The following is a 22,934-nucleotide window of genomic DNA, read 5'->3' as shown; positions in this document are numbered from 1 at the left end:
ATCCATTGGACGTGCCAATCCTGGCGCTTTGCCCCAGCTCATCCCGCGCCCTGGTGCGTTGGCAAACGGGGTAATATATGGGGTTGATGCCAGATGTGTAATGTCACCTGGCATCAAGCCCTGGGGTTGGTGAGGTCAGGCGTCTATCAGATACCCGACATCACCAACCCAGTCAGTAAGAAATAAAAAATAGACAACCAAAAAATTTTTATTTGAAAAAACACTCCCCACATTCCCTCTTTCAACAATTTATTGACAAGAACAATCAAATCCGGGTCCGGCGTAATCCAATAAGGGTGTCGCACGGCGATCCATACCATAGTCAATGAGACTCCCAGTCAATGAAGAACAAAATGTTCCCCATTGGCTGGGAGAGCCGTGCAGTGACCTGAGCTAACATCAATAGGTCAGCCCAGGTCACTGCAGGGGATGCCGAGCGCTGCCGTCAGGAGGTTAGATGAGATCATTACCTGCAGTAACGATCTCCTGCTCTCCTGACGTCAGCGCTGTCACTGACTTCTATGCCCGCCGCGTTCTACGCAGTATCGCGAGAGCCCGTGACGTCACTGCTAGTGACAGTCTCGGGCCGCCCGCGAGACGGGCAGAGAAGGCAGTGACCGCGGTGACGTCAGGAGGAAGGAGATCGTTACTGCAGGTAATTATGTCATCTAATCTAACCTGCAGCTACATGTGCAGAGAGCAGGGAGCCGCGCACACTGGGCGCTGGCTCCCTGCTCTCCTAGCTACAGTACACATCGGGTTAATTAACCCGATGTGTACTGCAGCTACATGTGCACAGAGCAGGAGCCGGCGGAGGCTGGTAACTAAGGTAAATATCGGGTAACCACCTTGGTTACCCGATGTTTACCTTGGTTACAGCTTTCCGCAGCTGCCTGATGCCGGCTCCTGCTGGCTTCATTTCGTCGCTCTCCTCGCTGTCACACACAGCGATCTGTGCGTCACAGCGGGAGAGCGTCAGTGTCCCGCTCCCTGCCAGCCCCGCGGCGTGAGAAGCTGCAGATACTGCGGGCAGACACTGACATTGCAGTGCGGGCAGCTGCGGGGCTGGCAGGGAGCGGGACACAGACTGCACGGGCAGTGAAGCAGCGCTCGTCATCCCCGCGGATGCACGCACTGCAGGCTGAGAATGAGAGGCAGCTTATACTGCAGAGGGGGGCAAACACTGACAGGGGTGGGGGGTGGGGGGGGTGAAATGGGGGGGGGAACAGTTCCCAGGGCGTCAGGCAGTAAACATAATAAAGCGCTGGGGACACAGCGCTGGCAGTGTATCGGACAACAAGTGTTCCTTGCCTTATTGAACTGGACACTGACTCGGCTGCAATTCAGGGCGCACGTAGCTGGGCACAGGAGGCGGAGGAGGGAGACTACGGAGTGTGTGGGAGGTTGTGGGCAGAGTACGGGGTGCGGGGGAATGTGTGGGAGGGGGCAGGGAACGGGGGCGTTTACTCCACACACTGTACAGCCCAGCAGGGAGGTGACATGCTGTTCCAGATTTGCATGTCAACATGGCTCTGCCCATGTAGACGTGCAAAGGCCGGAAGCAGCAAAATCGCGGCAGGAGGGGTCACATGACCGCTCTGAGCCGGGGGAGAGGGGCTGACAGCGGGGCAGGTAAGTGGTCTCTATCTACTTACCTGCCCCAATGTAGCCCAATAGTGTAATAATGAAAAAAAGTCAAAAGAAGCCGGATAACCCCTTTAATATAGGAGGCTATGTGGTGGTTCACATTGTATATAAGGGGTTAGATGGAGCTCATACTGTATATACAGTGGGTACAGAAAGTATTCAGACCCCTTTAAATTTTTCACTCTGTTTCATTGCAGATATTTGGTAAATTCAAAAAAGTTATTTTTTTTCTCAGTAATGTACACTCTGCTCCCTATCTTAGAAAAAAACCAAAACACAAATGTGTAATTTTTTGCAAATTTATTAAACAAGCAAAACTGAAATATCACATGGTCATAAGTATTCAGACCCTTTGCTCAGTTTTGAGTAGAAGCACTCTTTTGAGCTAGTACAGCCATGAGTCTTATTGGGAATATTGCAACAAGTTTTTCACACCTGGATTTGGGGATCCTCTGCCATTCTTCCTTGCAGATCCTTTCCAGTTCTGCCGTTTTCAGGTCTCTCCAGAGAATCTCAATTGGGTTTAGGTCAGGGCTCTGTCTCTGCCAGTTAAGAATGGTCACAGAGTTGTGCTGAAGCCACTCCTTTATTTTAGCTGTGTGCTTAGTGTCATTGTCTTTTTGGAAGGTGAACCTTCGATCAAGTCTGAGGTCCAGACTGAGGTCCAGAGCACTCTGGAAGAGGTTTTCTTCCAGGATATCTCTGTATTTGGCCGCATTCATCTTTCTTTCAATTGCAACCAGTTGTCTTCTCCCTGCAGCTGAAAAACACCCCCAGAGCATGACGCTGCTACCACCATGTTTCATTGTAGGGATTGTATTGGGCAGGTGATGAGCAGTGCCTGTTTGTCTCCACACATACCGCTTAGAATTATCACCAAAAAGTTCTATCTTTGTCTCATCAGACCAGAGAATGTTATTTCTCATAGTCTGGGAGTCCTTCATGTGTTTTTTGCAAACTCTATACAGGCTTTCATATGTCTTGTACTGAGGAGAGGCTTCCGTCGGGCCACTTTGCCATAAAGTCCTGACTGGTGGAGGGCTGCGGTGATAGTTGACTTTCTGGAACTTTCTCTCATCTCCCTACTGCATCTCTGGAGCTCAGCAACAGTGATCTTGGGGTTCTTCTTTACCTCTCTCACCAAACCTCTTCTCCCACGATTACTCAGTTTGGCTGGATGGCCAGGTATAGAAAGAGTTCTGGTGGTCCCAAACAATTTCCATTTAAGGATTATGGAGGCCACTGTGCTCTTAGGAACCTTGACTACTGCAGAAATTCTTTTGTAACCTTGGCCAGACCTGTGCCTTGCCACAATTCTGTCTGAGCTCCTTGAGCAGTTCCTTTGACCTCATGATTCTCATATGGTGAGCTGTGAGGTCTTATATATACAGATGTGTGCCTTTCCAAATCAAGTCCTATCAGTTTAATTAAACACAGCTGGACTCCAATGAAGGAGTAGAACCATCTCAAGGAGGATCACAAGGAAATGGACAGCATGTGATTTAAATATGAGTGTCTGAGCAAAGGGTCTTAATACTTATGCCCATGTGATATTTCAGTTTTTCTTTAATATATTTGCAAACATTTCTACAGTTCTGTTTTTTTCTGTCAAGATGTTGAGCAGAGTGTACATTAATGAGAAAAAAAATGTTTTGTTTTTTTTTAAATTTACCAAATGGCTGCAAAGAAACAAAGATTGAAAACTTTAAAGGGGTCTGAATACTTTCCGTACCCACTGTATAGGGCCTATGTGGGGGCTCATACTGTATATAGTAAGGTCATGTGGGCAGCTCTTGCTGTATATAGGGAGGCTACTTGAGGCTATATTTCGGCTTATACTGTATACTTATGTATTGTCTGGTGGCTCATATTGTATCTAGGGAGCATGTACTGTACATGCTGGCAACAAGTGGAGCATCGGGGACTGGAGCAGGGCACTAAGAGAATGGGAGCGAGGGATATTTTTTTTTAATCTGTGTGTATCGGATGTGCTGGCTCATTCTGTTTATAGGAAGACTTTGTGAGGGCTCAAACTGTATATAGAGGGTTATTTGGTCACTCATCTAATATATAAAGCTGAATGTGTGTGTGTGTGTGTGTGTGTGTGTGTGTGTGTGTCTGTCTGTCCGGGATTGGCATCCGCACCGTCGCAGCTACAGCCACAAAATTTTGCACACTCACACTTCTGGACCCCGAGAGCGTCATAGGCTATGTTTTGAGGGGAAATTTTAACCCCGCTCTTTAGTTATTCACCAAAAAACCTGCCTCCATTTAAAGCGAATGGAGCTGGGAGCCACAGTGCAGCCAGAACTTCAGAAGAATGCGCAGCCACGCCCTTATATGGAATGTTGGCGTGTCACAATGCAGCCAGGGAAAGAGACAGAGACAGGGAAAGAGGCAGACGCAGACGGGGAAAGAGGCAGACGCAGACGGGGAAAGAGGCAGACGCAGACGGGGAAAGAGGCAGACGCAGACGGGGAAAGAGGCAGACGCAGACGGGGAAAGAGGCAGACGCAGACGGGGAAAGAGGCAGACGCAGACGGGGAAAGAGGCAGACGCAGACGGGGAAAGAGGCAGACGCAGACGGGGAAAGAGGCAGACGCAGACGGGGAAAGAGGCAGACGCAGACGGGGAAAGAGGCAGACGCAGACGGGGAAAGAGGCAGACGCAGACGGGGAAAGAGGCAGACGCAGACGGGGAAAGAGGCAGACGCAGACGGGGAAAGAGGCAGACGCAGACGGGGAAAGAGGCAGACGCAGACGGGGAAAGAGGCAGACGCAGACGGGGAAAGAGGCAGACGCAGACGGGGAAAGAGGCAGACGCAGACGGGGAAAGAGGCAGACGCAGACGGGGAAAGAGGCAGACGCAGACGGGGAAAGAGGCAGACGCAGACGGGGAAAGAGGCAGACGCAGACGGGGAAAGAGGCAGACACTATCCCGGGCGTTAATATATTCTATTTATACATTCTATCCCGGGAATGTTAATACATTCTATTTTGTTAACAGTAGTTATTAACCCGGGTGAAGCCGGGTAGTACAGCTAGTACTATATAAAGGGGGGCTGTGTGGTGGATCACACTGTATAGAGGGGGGGGTCAGTGTACTTAATTTTGCTCAATATTAAGTGATAGAATTAATAATATAAAATATGTTAATATAAATATTGAACAGAATTAGTTTCAGCCTATTAGTTTGGCCACCCACAACTGTTCTGGTCTATCATGAGGCCCCTCAGGGACATTAATTGCCCACTCCTGGTCTAGAATATAAAGAAAAACATCCCTCGATACTACTGTACTTATGGTAATACATAAAAATTCAAGAAAATAGTTCTATTATACTTAGAACTTCCCCATTTTCCTGTTCTAACTCATTGTACTTGGATATCCTATGTTCCCAAAGAGAAAGGTCACCGTGTGTCACATTTATCTTATGCGACCCTGTTACTATGTATATATGACCTTTCTATCTATTTAAAGACTATGACCCTTTATACAGTTGACTTTAACACAAGATGAAAGTGTTGAGATGCAAGTAATAAAGGTAAATAAAATAAATTAAGGCCGTTTTTAACCTACCCAAAGCTATCACAGGTAGAACATTATATCAAAAGTTTATCCCAATTATATATAGTTATGTGCAAAATAATTGCTGTCTAATCATCACTAATGTGTTTAATTGCTGTTTTTTGGCAGAAAAAAAATCATACAACATGGGAAAAAATTAATGACTAAGTGTTGGTGAGTAATGGGCACCCAACAGAATCAACAGTGATGATGCACACTGTTAATTGGGTGTAATTGACTCATTTAAAGGGAACCTGTCACCACTTTTTTTTGCCTATAAGCTGCGGCCACCACCACCGGGCTCTTATATACAGCATTCTAACATGTTGTATATAAGAGCCCAGGCCGGGGGTATAACATAAAAAACACTTTATAGTATTTACCTAACGGTCACGCGGTTGGCCTTATGGGCGTCTCCGTTGTCCTGTGCCGGCGCCGCCTCTTTTGGCCATCTGTGCTCCTTCTTCTCCTCTAGCTGCGATGCATGACGAGTCCAACGTCATCCACACTCACCGGCATTCAGGTCCTGAGCAGGGCAGATCAAAGTATTGTAGTGCGCCTACGCAGGACCGGCGAGTGTGAATGACGTAGACGCGTCATGCACCCAGGCTTCAGAAAGAGGACGAAGATTGACGAAAGAGGAGGCACCGGACAACGGAGACGCCCATAAGGCCCATCGTGCGTTTGTTAGGTAAGTATTATAAAGTGCTTATGTTATACCCCCGGCCCGGGCTCTTATATACAGCATGTTAGAATCTATATATATAATTGCCTTATTCTGTCTGTCTGTCTGTCTGTCTATCTGTCTATCTGTCTGTCTGTCATGCTCCGAAATTGTGTCCTTACGGTGACACAAAGCTGATTGGCCGCTGGGCTCGCCATGGCCCCGCCCCCCCACACGGATTGGCCTCTCGCCCCGGCTCTCTGCAGGCCCCGCCCCCCTCACGCAATGCACGCTCGCTGTGGCCCAACTGACACGGAGCCGCAACTCCCAGGTGAGTACACACACACACACACATCAGATCACACTCACTCTCACACACACCTCACACATCACAACATGCTGGGATATCGCTTGCTTCTACACCAGCTCCGTCAGGATCCCGGCAGCGCCACACATAACCTTGCGATGCTGGGATCTTAACGGAGGCCGTGAAAGCTGGTAACCATTATACACATCGGGTAACTAAGGTCCCTTAGTTACCCGATGTGTATCATAGTTACCAGTGTACACCGGCTCACACTCACTCTCACACACACATCACATCGCATCCACACATCAAGGTCCTGCAGCTGCAGAACATACATAACATAACAGCACACACACACACACACACACACACAAATCAGATCACACTCACTCACATACACACATCACATCGCATCCACATACTCACAACATCCTGGGATATCGCTTGCTTCTCGGCGGCGATATTGTGCTGTGAGCTTCCAGGACCTGACGGAGGATCACATGGCCAGAAGCATGTGATATCCCCGGATGTTGTGAGTATCAGCGCGTATGTGCAATATCGTCAGTGTCTGTGTGTGTGAGTGTATGCATCGGGTGTGTGTGAGTGGATGCGATCGGGTGTGTGTGTGAGTGGATGCGATCGGGTGTGTGTGTGAGTGGATGCGATCGGTTGTGTGTGTGAGTGGATGCGATCGGTTGTGTGGGTGAGTGGATGCGATCGGTTGTGTGGGTGAGTGGATGCGATCGGGTGTGGGTGAGTGTCGGCAGAGGAGCACGGCGTGCTGGAGGAGGCTGGGAGCAGAGAGGCTGATCTTGGGGAAGGCTGGGAGGGGGGGGCTGATGCTGAGGGAGGCTGGAAGGAGAGCGGCTGAGCAAACGTGCTCCATCCGCCATACTGCGCACTCCCCATCGTGCTGCATCCCCCATGCTGCGCACTCCCAAACGTGGTCCATCCGCCATGCTGCGCACTCCCAAACGTGGTCCATCCGCCATGCTGCGCACTCCCAAACGTGGTCCATCCGCCATGCTGCGCACTCCCAAACGTGCTCCATCCGCCATGCTGCGCACTCCCCATCGTGCACCATCCGGCATGCTGCGCACTCCTAAGCGGATGGAGCATGATGGGGGGTGCGCAGCATGGCGGATGGAGCACGTTTCGGAGTGCGCAGCATGGCGGATGGAGCACGTTTGGGAGTGCGCAGCATGACGGATGGAGCACGTTTGGGAGTGCGCAGCATGACGGATGGAGCATGTTTGGGAGTGCGCAGCATGCCGGATGGTGCACGATGGGGAGTGCGCAGTATGGCGGATGGAGCACGTTTGGGAGTGCGCAGTATGGCGGATGGAGCACGTTTGGGAGTGCGCAGTATGGCGGATGGAGCACGTTTGGGAGTGCGCAGCATGGCGGATGGACCACGTTTCGGAGCGCGCAGCATGGCGGATGGAGCACGTTTGGGAGTGCGCAGCATGGCGGATGGAGCACGTTTGGGAGTGCGCAGCATGGCGGATGGAGCACGTTTGGGAGTGCGCAGCATGGCGGATGGAGCACGTTTGGGAGTGCGCAGCATGCCGGATGGTGCACGATGGGGAGTGCGCAGTATGGCGGATGGAGCACGTTTGGGAGTGCGCAGCATGGCGGATGGAGCACGTTTGGGAGTGCGCAGCATGGCGGATGGAGCACGTTTGGGAGTGCGCAGCATGGCGGATGGAGCACGTTTGGGAGTGCGCAGCATGGCGGATGGAGCACGTTTGGGAGTGCGCAGCATGGCGGGTGGAGCACGTTTGGGAGTGCGCAGCATGGCGGATGGAGCATGATAGGGGGTGCGCAGCATGGCGGATGGAGCACGTTTGGGAGTGCGCAGCATGGCGGATGGAGCACGTTTGGGAGTGTGCAGCATGGCGGATACAGCACGATGGGGAGTGCGCAGCATGGCGGATGGAGCACGTTTGGGAGTGCGCAGCATGGGGGATGCAGCACGATGGGGAGTGCGCAGTATGGCGGATGGAGCACGTTTGGGAGTGCGCAGCATGGCGGATGGACCACGTTTGGGAGTGCGCAGCATGGCGGATGGAGCACGTTTGGGAGTGCGCAGCATAGGGGATGCAGCACGATGGGGGGTGCGCAGCATGGGGGATGGAGCACGATGGGAGGTGCACACCTCCCCCCAACACACACACACACGCGCACTGCACAACACACACACACTAGGAATCACAAACAACGCCCTACACAGACACCCACACACACAGACAACGCTGCACACACAAATATACGCACATACTGCACAACACACACATTGCTCAAAACATACCTCCCCCCAAAACACACCACACCCACACAAACCGCACAACACACACACACACACAACGCTACAGACACACAGCGCTCCACAAACAACGCAACACACGCAACACACATACAACACCGCTCTCACCCCCCGCGACACTCAGAACATGTACAGCGCCCTACACAAACACTTGGTAACTACACACAACAACATCTATATATATAACAAAAATCATACATGAACTACACAATACGTAAATTCTAGAATACCCGATGCGTAGAATCGGGCCACCTTCTAGTACTGTATATAAGAGCCCGGTGGTGGTGGCCGCAGCTTATTGGCAAAAAAAGTGGTGACAGGTTCCCTTTAAAAAGTGGGGTGTTCTAATTAATAGCGATGTGGAGTTCAATTGATGAGGTCATCCATTCTGTGAAGAAACAAGGGTCTGCATGAACATACTGTCCTGTAGAATCATATTGCTGGGTGGGTCAGTTTTACCGCATCGTGAACATGGTAAATAAAGCTTTCTAGTACATCACATGATAAAATAATTGGGTTGTTCAAAAGTACAACTCGTCCTACAAAAAACAAGGCCTCACATGGCTATAGAGACAGATAAAAAACACGCCATGGCTCTTGGATGAAGGGGAGGAAAAAACAAAAGCTCAAAATCGGAGAATCGCAAGGTAGTGAAGGGGTTAACGGAAAAGCTCCGTCTAAACAAATTTCGGTTTATGCTGTAAATATTTGAGTTTGTAAATGAAAATGTACACACTTTTTTTGAACAGCCAGTTATTCCTTTTTTGTTTTTTCAGTTTAATAATGAATATTTGTTGATGTTTTCATTTGGAAGTGAATGTGCAGCTCCCGGGGCCTTTGTGTGTATGGACATAAATGCTATTATGAGGATTGGGCTGTTTCTCAGTTGTGTTAAACACACTATTATTTTGCACATAACTGTACATGCATTATTATTAGGCTATGTGCACACAGTGCGTTTTTTATGCATTTTTTTAGTACAGATTTGTCACAGAACTGCATGTAAATCCTGATGCCAGCAAAGTCATGAGAATCCTGAAGTGTTGTGCACATGTTGAGTATTTTCTCCTTGCAGATTTGGGGCAGAAAATAATCTGCAGCTTGTCAATTCTTTAACCATTTTTTCCATTGTTCCTCACCCATTGAATTTAATTGAAAATCAAATAAAAAAAAACATGTTTTTTTGCCAAGCTATGCAGAAATTTTTGCAACCAAATACTCAACGTGTGCACATACCCTTATGGCCCTTCTTCCTTAATTTATACAATGACAAACCACTTCCAGCCTAGATTCATTTCTAGAGACCGTAAATATTGAGTGTAGATTTACACAACATTTTCTTTCTCACTTGGCACTGCGTTGTGGTCTTCTGTGTGAATATCCTAAAAACAGTTTTCAGACTTGCATCCAACAGCCAACAACTTAATTGAGACAAACTGAGTCTAAAATACAGCTTTGGACTTTCCTTGATCGCCTTTTCACTGGTGCTTACAAAACAATATGGACAGCAATGCAGAAGAGGAGAAACCGTGTCCAAAGTTTATATATTAGACTCCCGCTTGCCTTAAGTATCTCCAAACTAGATGATTTCTAATCAGAACGCTGCAAAATACTCTTCCAAAACCGTTCAAGAAATCAAAAAGTTCCATAAAAAAACTCTCATGAAGAGGTTCCCACTACAAAAGTCATTTTTTGGTTCCTTAAAGGGAACCAGTCACCAGGATTTCCGGATGTAACCTAAAGCCAGTGCTATACTGGCACTATCAGGCTGATTATCTACATACCATTAGTGGTCAACTTGGATGTTTAGGTTTTGAAATCCAAGAAATTAAAGTTTATAAAATCATCAGCTTCTTGAGAGACAGCAGCTGAGGATCAGATAATATCTGGGAGGAAATCATAGTTATCCCCTCCCCCCGTTAGAATTAGCATAAGTAGTATACCATCAATTTAATGTTTGGCTTGCAGGACCTGTGCTGAGGTCATACCCATGTGACCAGAAGGGGTGGGGCCTCAGCCAAAAGAATTGTTGCTTCCTGGTATCAGCTTTGTTGGCTGAGGCCCCGCCCCTTCTGGTCACATGGGTATGACCTCACCACAGGTCCTGTAAGTCAAACATTAAATTGATGGTATACTACTTATGCTAATTCTAACAGGGGAGGGCATAACTATGAATACCCCCCCAGATCTTATCTGATCCTCAGCTGCTGTCACTCAAGAACTTTATTTTATAAACTTTACTTTATTGGATTTCAAAACCTAAACATCTGAGCTGACCACTGCAGGTACCGTGTTTTTCCAAAAATAAGACCTAGTCGCGGATCAATAATGAAGTGTCCCTGCAGCTAAAAAAGTTACAGATACTACAGGACACTTCATTATTGACAGCGACACCCGGCAATCACACTCACCAGACACCGAGCAGCAGGACCTGCAGTGATCACACACCCGCACACATCAGCTCACACACACACACACACACACACACACACACACCAGATCTCACACACAAACATTGGATCGCACACATAATCAGATCGCACACACAAACATCAAATCACACACACACAAACATCGGATCGCATACACACTCACCTCATCCAGCGACACCGATCTCTTCTTGCCGGGAGAATCCTGAGAGGCAGTGCGGTGCAGCACGACGAACAGGACCTGCGGCCGGACACGTGACTTGCTTCATTCCCTGCTGCCGTAAGTGCTGGATGTGATGTATGTATGTATGTGTGTGTGTGTGTGATCGGCTGTGTGTGTGTGTGTGATCGGCTGTGTGTGTGTCTGCGTTCGGCTGTGTGTGTGTCTGCGTTCGGCTGTGTGTGTGTCTGCGTTCGGCTGTGTGTGTGTCTGCGTTCGGCTGTGTGTGTCTGCGTTCGGCTGTGTGTGTGTCTGCGTTCGGCTGTGTGTGTGTCTGCGTTCGGCTGTGTGTGTGTCTGCGTTCGGCTGTGTGTGTGTCTGCGTTCGGCTGTGTGTGTGTCTGCGTTCGGCTGTGTGTGTGTCTGCGTTCGGCTGTGTGTGTGTCTGCGTTCGGCTGTGTGTGTGTCTGCGTTCGGCTGTGTGTGTGTCTGCGTTCGGCTGTGTGTGTGTCTGCGTTCGGCTGTGTGTGTGTCTGCGTTCGGCTGTGTGTGTGTCTGCGTTCGGCTGTGTGTGTCTGCGTTCGGCTGTGTGTGTGTCTGCGTTCGGCTGTGTGTGTGTCTGCGTTCGGCTGTGTGTGTGTCTGCGTTCGGCTGTGTGTGTGTCTGCGTTTGGCTGTGTGTGTGTCTGCGTTTGGCTGTGTGTGTGTCTGCGTTTGGCTGTGTGTGTGTCTGCGTTTGGCTGTGTGTGTGTCTGCGTTTGGCTGTGTGTGTGTCTGCGTTTGGCTGTGTGTGTGTCTGCGTTTGGCTGTGTGTGTGTCTGCGTTTGGCTGTGTGTGTGTCTGCGTTTGGCTGTGTGTGTGTCTGCGTTTGGCTGTGTGTGTGTCTGCGTTTGGCTGTGTGTGTGTCTGCGTTTGGCTGTGTGTGTGTCTGCGTTTGGCTGTGTGTGTGTGTCTGCGTTTGGCTGTGTGTGTGTGTCTGCGTTTGGCTGTGTGTGTGTGTCTGCGTTTGGCTGTGTGTGTGTGTCTGCGTTTGGCTGTGTGTGTGTCTGCGTTTGGCTGTGTGTGTGTCTGCGTTTGGCTGTGTGTGTGTCTGCGTTTGGCTGTGTGTGTGTCTGCGTTTGGCTGTGTGTGTGTCTGCGTTTGGCTGTGTGTGTGTCTGCGTTTGGCTGTGTGTGTGTCTGCGTTTGGCTGTGTGTGTGTCTGCGTTTGGCTGTGTGTGTGTCTGCGTTTGGCTGTGTGTGTGTCTGCGTTTGGCTGTGTGTGTGTCTGCGTTTGGCTGTGTGTGTGTCTGCGTTTGGCTGTGTGTGTGTCTGCGTTTGGCTGTGTGTGTGTCTGCGTTTGGCTGTGTGTGTGTCTGCGTTTGGCTGTGTGTGTGTCTGCGTTTGGCTGTGTGTGTGTCTGCGTTTGGCTGTGTGTGTGTCTGCGTTTGGCTGTGTGTGTGTCTGCGTTTGGCTGTGTGTGTGTCTGCGTTTGGCTGTGTGTGTGTCTGCGTTTGGCTGTGTGTGTGTCTGCGTTTGGCTGTGTGTGTGTCTGCGTTTGGCTGTGTGTGTGTCTGCGTTTGGCTGTGTGTGTATCTGCGTTTGGCTGTGTGTGTGTCTGCGTTTGGCTGTGTGTGTGTCTGCGTTTGGCTGTGTGTGTGTCTGCGTTTGGCTGTGTGTGTGTCTGCGTTTGGCTGTGTGTGTGTCTGCGTTTGGCTGTGTGTGTGTCTGCGTTTGGCTGTGTGTGTGTCTGCGTTTGGCTGTGTGTGTGTGTGATCTGCTGTGTGTGTGTGTGATCTGCTGTGTGTGTGTGTGTGATCTGCTGTGTGTGTGTGTGTGATCTGCTGTGTGTGTGTGATCTGCTGTGTGTGTGTGATCTGCTGTGTGTGTCTGGGATCTGCTGTGTGTGTCTGGGATCTGCTGTGTGTGTCTGGGATCTGCTGTGTGTGTCTGGGATCTGCTGTGTGTGTCTGGGATCTGCTGTGTGTGTCTGGGATCTGCTGTGTGTGTCTGGGATCTGCTGTGTGTGTCTGGGATCTGCTGTGTGTGTCTGGGATCTGCTGTGTGTGTCTGGGATCTGCTGTGTGTGTCTGGGATCTGCTGTGTGTGTCTGGGATCTGCTGTGTGTGTCTGGGATCTGCTGTGTGTGTCTGGGATCTGCTGTGTGTGTCTGGGATCTGCTGTGTGTGTCTGGGATCTGCTGTGTGTGTCTGGGATCTGCTGTGTGTGTCTGGGATCTGCTGTGTGTGTCTGGGATCTGCTGTGTGTGTCTGGGATCTGCTGTGTGTGTCTGGGATCTGCTGTGTGTGTCTGGGATCTGCTGTGTGTGTCTGGGATCTGCTGTGTGTGTCTGGGATCTGCTGTGTGTGTCTGGGATCTGCTGTGTGTGTCTGGGATCTGCTGTGTGTGTCTGGGATCTGCTGTGTGTGTCTGGGATCTGCTGTGTGTGTCTGGGATCTGCTGTGTGTGTCTGGGATCTGCTGTGTGTGTCTGGGATCTGCTGTGTGTGTCTGGGATCTGCTGTGTGTGTCTGGGATCTGCTGTGTGTGTCTGGGATCTGCTGTGTGTGTCTGGGATCTGCTGTGTGTGTCTGGGATCTGCTGTGTGTGTCTGGGATCTGCTGTGTGTGTCTGGGATCTGCTGTGTGTGTCTGGGATCTGCTGTGTGTGTCTGGGATCTGCTGTGTGTGTCTGGGATCTGCTGTGTGTGTCTGGGATCTGCTGTGTGTGTCTGGGATCTGCTGTGTGTGTCTGGGATCTGCTGTGTGTGTCTGGGATCTGCTGTGTGTGTCTGGGATCTGCTGTGTGTGTCTGGGATCTGCTGTGTGTGTCTGGGATCTGCTGTGTGTGTCTGGGATTTGCTGTGTGTGTCTGGGATTTGCTGTGTGTGTCTGGGATCTGCTGTGTGTGTCTGGGATCTGCTGTGTGTGTCTGGGATCTGCTGTGTATGTCAGCTAGCAGCAGGGTAGGACGGCGTGCAGCACCGACCGGAGATCACAGGAGGACCTGGGAGCCACGCAGATGTCCTGGTCTGGTGAGTCTCCTGAGAAGTAGGGAGGTCTGCTTTTTTGGGGGGTAAACCTACCCCCAACCGTGTTTCTCCAAGAATAAGACCTCCTCCAAAAATAAGCCCTAGTGCTTTTTTGGGGGGCAAAAAAAATTATAAGACAGTCTTATTTTTGGAAAAACACGGTATGTAGAGAATCAGCCTGATGGTGCCAGTATAGCACTGGCTTTACCTTATATACGAAAATCCTGGTGATTGGTTCCCTTTAAAAAATAAAAGCTTTGTGTGCAAATATCCTAAGGCTACCACAATATCAGTGATCTGTGGTTTTTTTTTCCCCCACATTTAGCAATAGTTTTTAGCTTGGTTGTATCGGGGTCATTAAAGGTTGACTGTCCAGTATCAGTTTACTATAATGATCATAAGATCGTTCAAAGTCCTCTCTCATGGTAATTATTGACCACACAGAAACAATCAAACCTAATATTTTCACATCAGGATTCCCAAATTAACCAAATATTTATGGTATTTCTTACCTGTAAAATTATTATTTTTGCACCTATGATTTGAATACTTATTAGCTGTTGTGGAATAAAATTGCTCATCCTAAGGTAAAAGAGATAAGTCCAACGCCTAAAATGTCCTTTCTAAATATCTATCCTTACATCCTAATCACTTATGTTTTTTTGTTTATTTTTTTTTAACTTCATTTCCTGCGACATTTCGTTTGGAGTCTCTAATGGGACTTCAGAGGAGGTCGGGGCTGAACTCACCTCCTGAAACATATGTCGCCCTTCTTGGAACAAGATGTCACCAGGGGGCACCACTGCAGATACTTACTACAGAGTGGTGAGGGTAGCAATGGCACTTTGCTTCTGTCTTTGATGCTTCCATAGCTTCTACCCTCTACCTGTGAAACAAAACTTCATCCTGATGGAGATAAAACAATTGAGTGCCACCAGTGCTGCCTCACAGCTTCTAGCACCACCCTTATTATTATGGAGTGTCACTGGTGTCATTCACATTGCTTATAGAAACATCTGAATTGATTTGAGGAAGGTGCTAGAAGCTATGGGGTGGCGCTGGTGTCACTCACTGCTTCTATCTTCTCCCCGATGATGTCTTATTTCACTTGAAGCTGCGGCCAGCAGAGACAGTCAGTGTGCCAGCACTGCACTCACCTCTCCCACAGCTTCTGTCAGTACTATAAATCCAGCCTATTTTCGGAAGGCGGCAATACAAGAAACTGTAGTAAGTAACTACAGTTACAAAAGTGATTAAAGTGTAAAATTATATATTTAAAAGGACATTTTAAGTGCCAAAGCACCCCTTTCAGTTCCCACGATGAGTTTGTTTTGTTTGCAGAAAAAAAAACACATCAAAGGGGATTAATCCCTCACCCTTGCTCTGAAAGTAAGCATGGTTTCTACAGTATTTGGCCACTAATATACAGTGAACATCTGGTTGCGGAAAAAGAAATTTATTGCAAAATGTTCAGTGTTTTCGTAAGAATGCATAATGTGGTTGAAATTTGACCACATTAATAATGCACAATTTTAGCAGGACAACAGTGTAAATGGCTGTAAATTGATATATAGCCCAATCCTTAAGCTAGGGTCACACGTAGCGACGCAGCAGCAATCACAACGACGATCTGACCTTATCAGGATCGCTGCTGCGTCGTTACATGGTCGCTGGTGAGCTGTCAAACAGGTAGATCTCACCAGTGACCAGCCCCCAGCCAGCAGCGACGCGTGGAAGCGATGCTGCGCTTGGTAACTAAGGTAAATATCGGGTAACCAAGCAAAATGCTTCCCTGGTTACCCGATATTTACCTTGGTTACCAGCGCACACCGCTTAGCGCTGGCTCCCTGCACTCGTAGCCAGAGTACACATCGGGTTAATAAGCAAACCATTGCTTATTTACCCGATGTGTACTCTGGCTACGCGTGCAGAGAGCAGGGAGCTGGCACTGGCAGCCTGAGAGCGGCGGACGCTAGTAACTAAGGTAAATATCGGGTAACCAAGCAAAGCACTTCGCTTGGTTACCCGATGTTTACCGTGGTTACAGCTTACCGCAGGCTGCCAGAAGCTGGCTCCCTGCTCGCTTCAGTTTGTCGCTCTCTCGCTGTCACACACAGCGATGTGTGCTTCACAGCGGGAGAGCAACGACCAAAAAATGGTCCAGGACATTCAGCAACAACCAGCGACCTCACAGCAGGGGCCAGGTTGTTGCTGGATGTCACACACAACGACGACGACGTCGCTGCTACGTCACAGAAAATGGTGACGACCATTAGGCTGTGTGACCAGGGCTGTGGAGTCGGTAAGCCAAACCTTCGACTCCGACTCCTCAAATTCTCTTGCACCGGCTCCGACTCCGGCTCCGACTCCGGCTCCGACTCCGACTCCTACATATATTGCTTATAGTTAGGTGAAAAATTTTTTGTAGTACATGAATATGTGTATGTGAACATCAGACATTTAATAATTTTTATGATACAATAATCAAGATATTTGGATAGAACATAAAATATATTTATTGGAATACAACTTTAGAACACAAAAAACTGTAATAAATTGTAAATATGTAATACACTATGTAATATACAGTAGATTACATATATATCTTGTGTGTGTGTATATACACTGTATATATATATATATTATATATATTACATATTTACAATTTATTAGTTTTTTTGTGTTCTAAAGTTGTATTCCAATAAATATTTTATGTTCTATCCAAATATCTTGATTATTGTATCATAAAAACAATTAAATGTCTGATGTTCACATTGTACTACAATAAATTTTTCACTTAAATATAAGCATTATACTAAATGTTGTTATTTAGTAAAATATTCAGCACATTCTGCATTGCACTCCTGTCCCCAATTTATTATATATTTTAGGAGTCGGAGTCGGTGCATTTTATACCGACTCCGACTCCGACTCCACCAAAATGAGCTCCGACTCCGACTCCACGACTCCGACTCCGACTCCACAGCCCTGTGTGTGACCACAGACCACAATGGGATTTTGGTGAGTTTTAGACACTAAGGATTTTCACTGCCTCAGAAGCAGCATCTTACATTTCCAGCAAAGTGGAGGGATTTATACAAATTTCCTGCTTTCTGCTTCTTTTCTTCTCAGCGTAACCTGACCTGCGTGTTTCAAATCCGCATCTTGTCAATTTCTCTTGCGGTATGCTGAGTTTTCTGTGTGGATTTTCCTTGTAGACTTGCATTAGATGTAGAAAATCTGCTTTTAAATAACGCAGTTCTAGTGCATTTCCACTGCCATAAAGATGTAAAAAAAACTGACATGAATGGCATAGAGATAACAATTATCCAATTTTTCTGGATTAAAATCGGACAATTTTTCATAATTCGTATTAACCCGGCTAAATAGTCTCCTAAAGTTTTCTGATGTATTTGAAAGCTCATTTCATTGAAAGTAATTCTTCCCATTTGATGGGTATATTATTTTCAAAGGGGACATGCTTGTAGTAACAACAACGCTTGGTTTCTTTTCAATCCATCCAGTCTGTTTTAAGCCCAGATGAAGCACACGATTGGAGAACAAAGCATCTAGTCATATTGAGTGATGGGTAAAAGCCACAAAAGATAGAGGGCAACCTTTTAAAAAGAACTGGTCAGGTTTCCACCCCTCCTCCAACTACCATCAGTACCTAATAGTTTTTTTCCTGCAGTCTACAGTGTCCTCGATAGCCCAACTTTGTGTCATTTTTCCAGAAAGAAAAAATTAGCGGTTGCTGATGATATAGGTTAATTAAATGTATCCACTCAAGAGGGTGGAGAGGTATAGTCAAGCTGTCCATGCTTCATTCCAACTCCATATGACTTGATTGACATGCCTGATGACAGAGCTTTTGGTGATGTCATATATTGCAAAATGGCATAACCCGCTCCTGCCGACTGCGGCTGTTCAGCTACTTTTGCTGATTTCCTGTCAACAGATCGTCTGACATAATGCTGATTGACAGTCGGCTTCCCCATTTAGGCAGTGAAGGCAGCCAGCTGTCAATCAGCATAACGTCGGCAGTCTAGACACCAGAGCAGAGCGGAAAAGAAGCCGCTGTTCTGTTGACGTGGGGTCAGCAGAAACAACTTAACCACCGGCAGGAGCGGTAAGTCACCGCTGTGCGCCAGGGTAATACGGCACCAGGTACAGTAGGCCGGTAGTAAGCAACTGTTGACGTGTAGGCACTTTATTTTTTTTTTTTATAAACCTAGTCTGGAGATCCCCTTTAAGGAAGCCTTTGGAGACTACAGGAACTGATTGTCGATTAGAGACCTGCATGTGCCTATTAAGCCCATTTTTCAGCACAGTCACAAATAGGTGTGCCGTGTGTTAAATTTACAACGAATGTTGTTTTTCTCTTCACAGGGGCCTCTCTGCCTCCAGTTCTAAAGCCAGAGAAGACAGTTGGTTGAGATCACTGTTTGTTCGCAAGGTTGATCCCCGTAAAGATGCTCATTCTAATCTACTGGCCAAGAGAGAGACCAGCAACCTCTACAAAATCCAATGTAACTCTTACTGCTTTGTGTGCTTTTTATAGTCTAAATTGTCTTTTCTAAATGTTCTTATTTTGTATATTCCACAAAATCGTTTAAGGGAATATTTTACAAAAGATGAAAAATATAGAAACATTTTGGATACATATTGCAAAAAAATAGAGTAGAAAGTACTTGTCAAACCTTACAATATCAGAGGAAAGAGGCAAATGACAGAAAATGTAGACCCAGCCATAATGATGCCGCACGATAGTACAAATGCATCTCCGATGTGGTGATAAATTCTAATTGGCCTTGAGAGAAAGTAGTGATAGCGATAGCATAAAGTTTAGGAGCAGCATGAGAGAAACACTGAAGATGGAATTTGGAGGCAAAAACAAAGGAGATAAAAAATCATTCATAGCGCAAGGCTCTAAGCCAAGTAATGGTTGTCTAAAGCGGGCTTTACACGCTACGACATCGCTATAGCAATCTCGTTGGGGTCACGGATTTTGTGACGCACATCCGGCCGCTGTAGCGATCTCGTTGTGTGTGACACCTATGAGCAATTTTGAATCGTTGCAAAAACGTCCAAAATCGCTCCTCGTTGACATGGGGGTCTATTCTCAAATATCGCTGCTGTCGCGTGGGCGAAGTTGATCCTCGTCCCTGCGGCAGCACACATAGCTACGTGTGACGCCGCAGAAACGAGGAATCTCACTTTACCTGCTTCCCGCCAGCAATGAGGAAGGAAGGAGGTGGGCGGGATGTTCGTCCCGCTCATCTCCGACCCTCCCCTTTGATTGGCCGGCCGCTTAGTGACGTCGCGGTGATGTCGTTGTGATGCCGAACGTCCCTTTCCCTTGAGGGAGGGATTGTTCGGCAGTCACAGCGACGACGCCGACCAGGTAAGTGCGTGTGACAATGCCGTAGCGATAATGTTCGCTGCGGCAGCGATCACCAAATATCGGCATAACGATAGGGGCGGGTGCCATCACGCTCGCCATCGCTAGCATCGGCTAGCAATGTCGCAGCGTGTAAAGCCCGCTTTAGAGCCATGTTTTTGGTCAGTAAATTAGAAATAAACATTAGTACAGGTAAAAGGGTCCTTTTCACTAGGTAGTCATTGTCCCATCACTTTCTCCACCGCCCCCCTTTTATCTTGACTAGTGCTGCCCGATGTCATTCATTCTACTTCTGAAAAGATAATCTTTAATTAAATCCAGAATGTGGTGAGCCTTCCTCATAAAGATGGCTGCAGCCAAGGTGCAAGATGCTGATGTCACAGCCACTCAACCTCCACACTAGAGGGGAGGGGCGGCTGCTTAGCATAAGACATGCACACTAATAAGGCTTGCACTGGGAGCCCATCATATACTGAGTGGAATGCACAGTGTCTGAACTGTAACCTATAAATGACTACAGAAACCCAGGTCAGGCGGGCTAAACAGCACTATATAGGTGCATCTCGCACGGATACACGAGACGCACAGTGTCTGAATTAAGGCCCATTTTTGCAGGATGTGTGTGGACCTTTTGAATTCAGGTGGTTAAATGGTGAGCCTGTCATGTGTTATGTACTCATATAATGCTGTCACGTCCAGGGCTGTGGAGTCGGTAAGCCAAACCTTCGACTCCGACTCCGACTCCTCAAATTCTCTTGCACCGACTCCGACTCCGGCTCCGACTCCGACTCCGGCTCCGACTCCGACTCCTACATATATTGCTTATAGTTAGGTGAAAAATTTATTGTAGTACATGAATATGTGTATGTGAACATCAGACATTTAATAATTTTTATGATACAATAATCAAGATATTTGGATAGAACATAAAATATATTTCTTTATCGTTCCTATGGGAGACCCAGACCATGGGTGTATAGCTACTGCCCCCGGAGGACACACAAAGTTACTACACTCAAAACGTGTAGCTCCTCCCTCCTAGCATATACACCCCCTGCTAGCCAGTCCTAGCTAGTTTCTTGCTTTGTGTCAGGAGGATCCACACACACACATCTGGACCCTGCGTCTCAAAGCTAAGTATAGAGACGTTTATTCAGAGGATTCTACCGTACATTAATTTTGTACTGGACCTCACTCCGCTCTGAGATGAAGCGTGTTTCTGAGGACTGTGTTTCCCCTGTCCACCCATGGTGGTCAAGAAGTGGGCTCATTCACTTCAGGTGGCTCAGCCCGGACCGTTATGTCAGTGGCTGATGGCTCCTCACTTAAGGTTCTGCGGTCCGCCCGGTTGTCCTTTGGGCCAAGTCGGTATGGGAACGGCAGGAGCTTGTTCTCCTCAGCTTTCAGCAGTGCGGTTTTTTGTAACTTCTCTGCTTCTCTGGAGGAGATGCATTCTCTCACAGGGACTCTATGCCCAAAACGGTTGCCTGAACTCCAGACTTCAGTCTTTTCATCCTCTGCCAGGTCTGCCATGCTAGACGCCGCACGGCGGTGGTCTGGGCTACCTTCCTCGCTATCCGCAGGCTCCTGTGGCTTCGAAATTGGAAGGCAGATACCTCTATGGAGGTTCCTGGCTGGGCTCCCCCTTGGTGGGCCCAGTTTCCCCGGAACCAAGCTGGGTGAAATTAAGGAAGCTCTTGGCGGGGAGTGTGCTTCCTCGCCACAATCCTAAACCAGGGAACCTGTCCAGGGCAGGAATCAGTTGAGGTTTCGGTGGTTTCCGTTCCTCCATCTGATCGTCCTCTAGCTCGGCCTAGGTTCATAGAACCAAATGGCTCGAAGCTGCGTCTTCAGAAGACCGCAGGAGATGCTGCCACTGAGCCAGCTTCCTCCGAGCTATCTAGCCACGCCAACAACCTCCTTGGTCGGTGGCAGGCTCTCTCCACTTGGCGACGTATGGTTCTAACACGTCTCCGTTCAGTGGGGGCGGGATTATATCTCCCATGGCTACAGGATGGAATTCTGTCCACCCGCCAAACAGATTTTTTCTGTCAACTCCTCCCGGCTCCAAGGCCGCCGCCTTCTCACAGACCGTGGCATTTCTTGCAGACCAATGGAGTAATTGTACCGGTTCCCGACTGGGAACGGTTCTGAGATTTTTGCTTAAATCTATTCCTAGTCCCCGAAGAGGGCGGTGCCTTCCGACCTGGATCTTTAGCTTTTCAAGCATAGTCAGGTGTGGCGTTTTCACATGGAGTCTCGGTCTTGTTCCGTGTGTTTTTCACCGGATCAATCAAGAACCCAAGGAGATTCCCTAGCAGCCATCGGCATCAGAGATGCCTATCTGCAGGGGTCAATCGCAGTTTCACACCAGCGTTGACTACGTTTTGACAATCGGAGTGGTCCAATTCGTGGCTCTTCCCTTGGGGTTAGCCACGGCCCCTCGAGTATTCTCATTGGGGCAGCTGTGATTAGGGTCCTGCACCCCTAGGGATTGGCAGTGATCTTTTGCCCTGGACGGCCTTCTTGTCGGGGCTTCATCCAGTGCTGACTCTTAGCAGAGTGCTTCGCTCACTCTCGCCACTCTAACCTATTCGGGTGGCTTGTCTTTCTGCCCAAGTCCACTCTGACTTCGAACCAGAGGTTCTCAGGGACGCAATTCGAGACTCTATCGGCACTTGTGAAGCTGCTCTTAGTCGATCAGTAGTCCCTCCGCTGGCGGTCGGCGTCGTTCTATCAGACACCATATACAGGTGCTGGTCAGACGGTGGCATCAATGGAAGCGATTCCTTGCCCAGTTTCTCCTGCGTCCTCTGAGACTGGATGTTTTCCGCTGTACAAGCGAACTCCCTCCTCCCACGGGGTGGTGGCTTCGCCACTGACCAGAGGCTCGTTTCAGTGGTGGCTTCGGCCACTCTGTCTCAGGAGCGCTCCTTCCTGGCCCCGTCCCGGGTGAGCCTCACCAGGATGCTAGTCTATCCGCCTTGGGAGCAGTATATCTCCACCGTGGAGCGCAGGGCGCTTGGACTCTGTCCGAATCAGCCCTCTGGATCAATGTGCTGGAAATCAGAGCTGTATTTCTAGCTCTCTAAGCCTTCACCATCTGTTGGCGGCTAGGCACATTCGAGTCCAGTCGGACAACGTGACAGCGTTTTTCCTACATCAGCTTCCAGGGCGGGACACTCAGCCGCCTGGCAATCTTGGCGGCTCAACATTCTTCAGTGGACAAGGGACTCCTAGTCCACCGTATCCGCAGCCCACATCCTAGATGTGAAAACTGCGAGGCAGACTATTTCAGCTGTCCAACCGTGGTCCACAATCCTCAGGTTTTGCGGTAGACACACTGGTTCATGTTTGACCCCAGCTTCGTCTCTTTACGTATTTTACCCTCTACCTCTTGTCCAGAGTCCTGCGCAAGATCAGTAAAG

At 48.5% G+C, this 22,934-nt stretch overlaps 1 protein-coding gene across 1 annotated transcript in view; it reads left to right on the top strand.

Annotated features, from left to right (window-relative positions):
* The window catches only part of NIPSNAP2 (nipsnap homolog 2), an 82,382-nt gene that overhangs the window by 9,278 nt on the left and 50,170 nt on the right, over window positions 1-22,934 (top strand). The window contains exon 2 of the mRNA XM_075336330.1: window positions 18,495-18,634. Coding sequence (XP_075192445.1) covers window positions 18,495-18,634 — 140 coding nt within the window. The remainder of the gene's footprint in view (window positions 1-18,494; window positions 18,635-22,934) is intronic.

The sequence above is a fragment of the Anomaloglossus baeobatrachus genome, chromosome 2, assembly GCF_048569485.1.
Source record: "Anomaloglossus baeobatrachus isolate aAnoBae1 chromosome 2, aAnoBae1.hap1, whole genome shotgun sequence".
In the NCBI taxonomy this organism is placed as follows: domain Eukaryota; kingdom Metazoa; phylum Chordata; class Amphibia; order Anura; family Aromobatidae; genus Anomaloglossus; species Anomaloglossus baeobatrachus.
The sequence above is the reverse complement of the archived record's forward strand: the minus strand, read 5'-3'. Positions and strand labels throughout refer to the sequence as shown.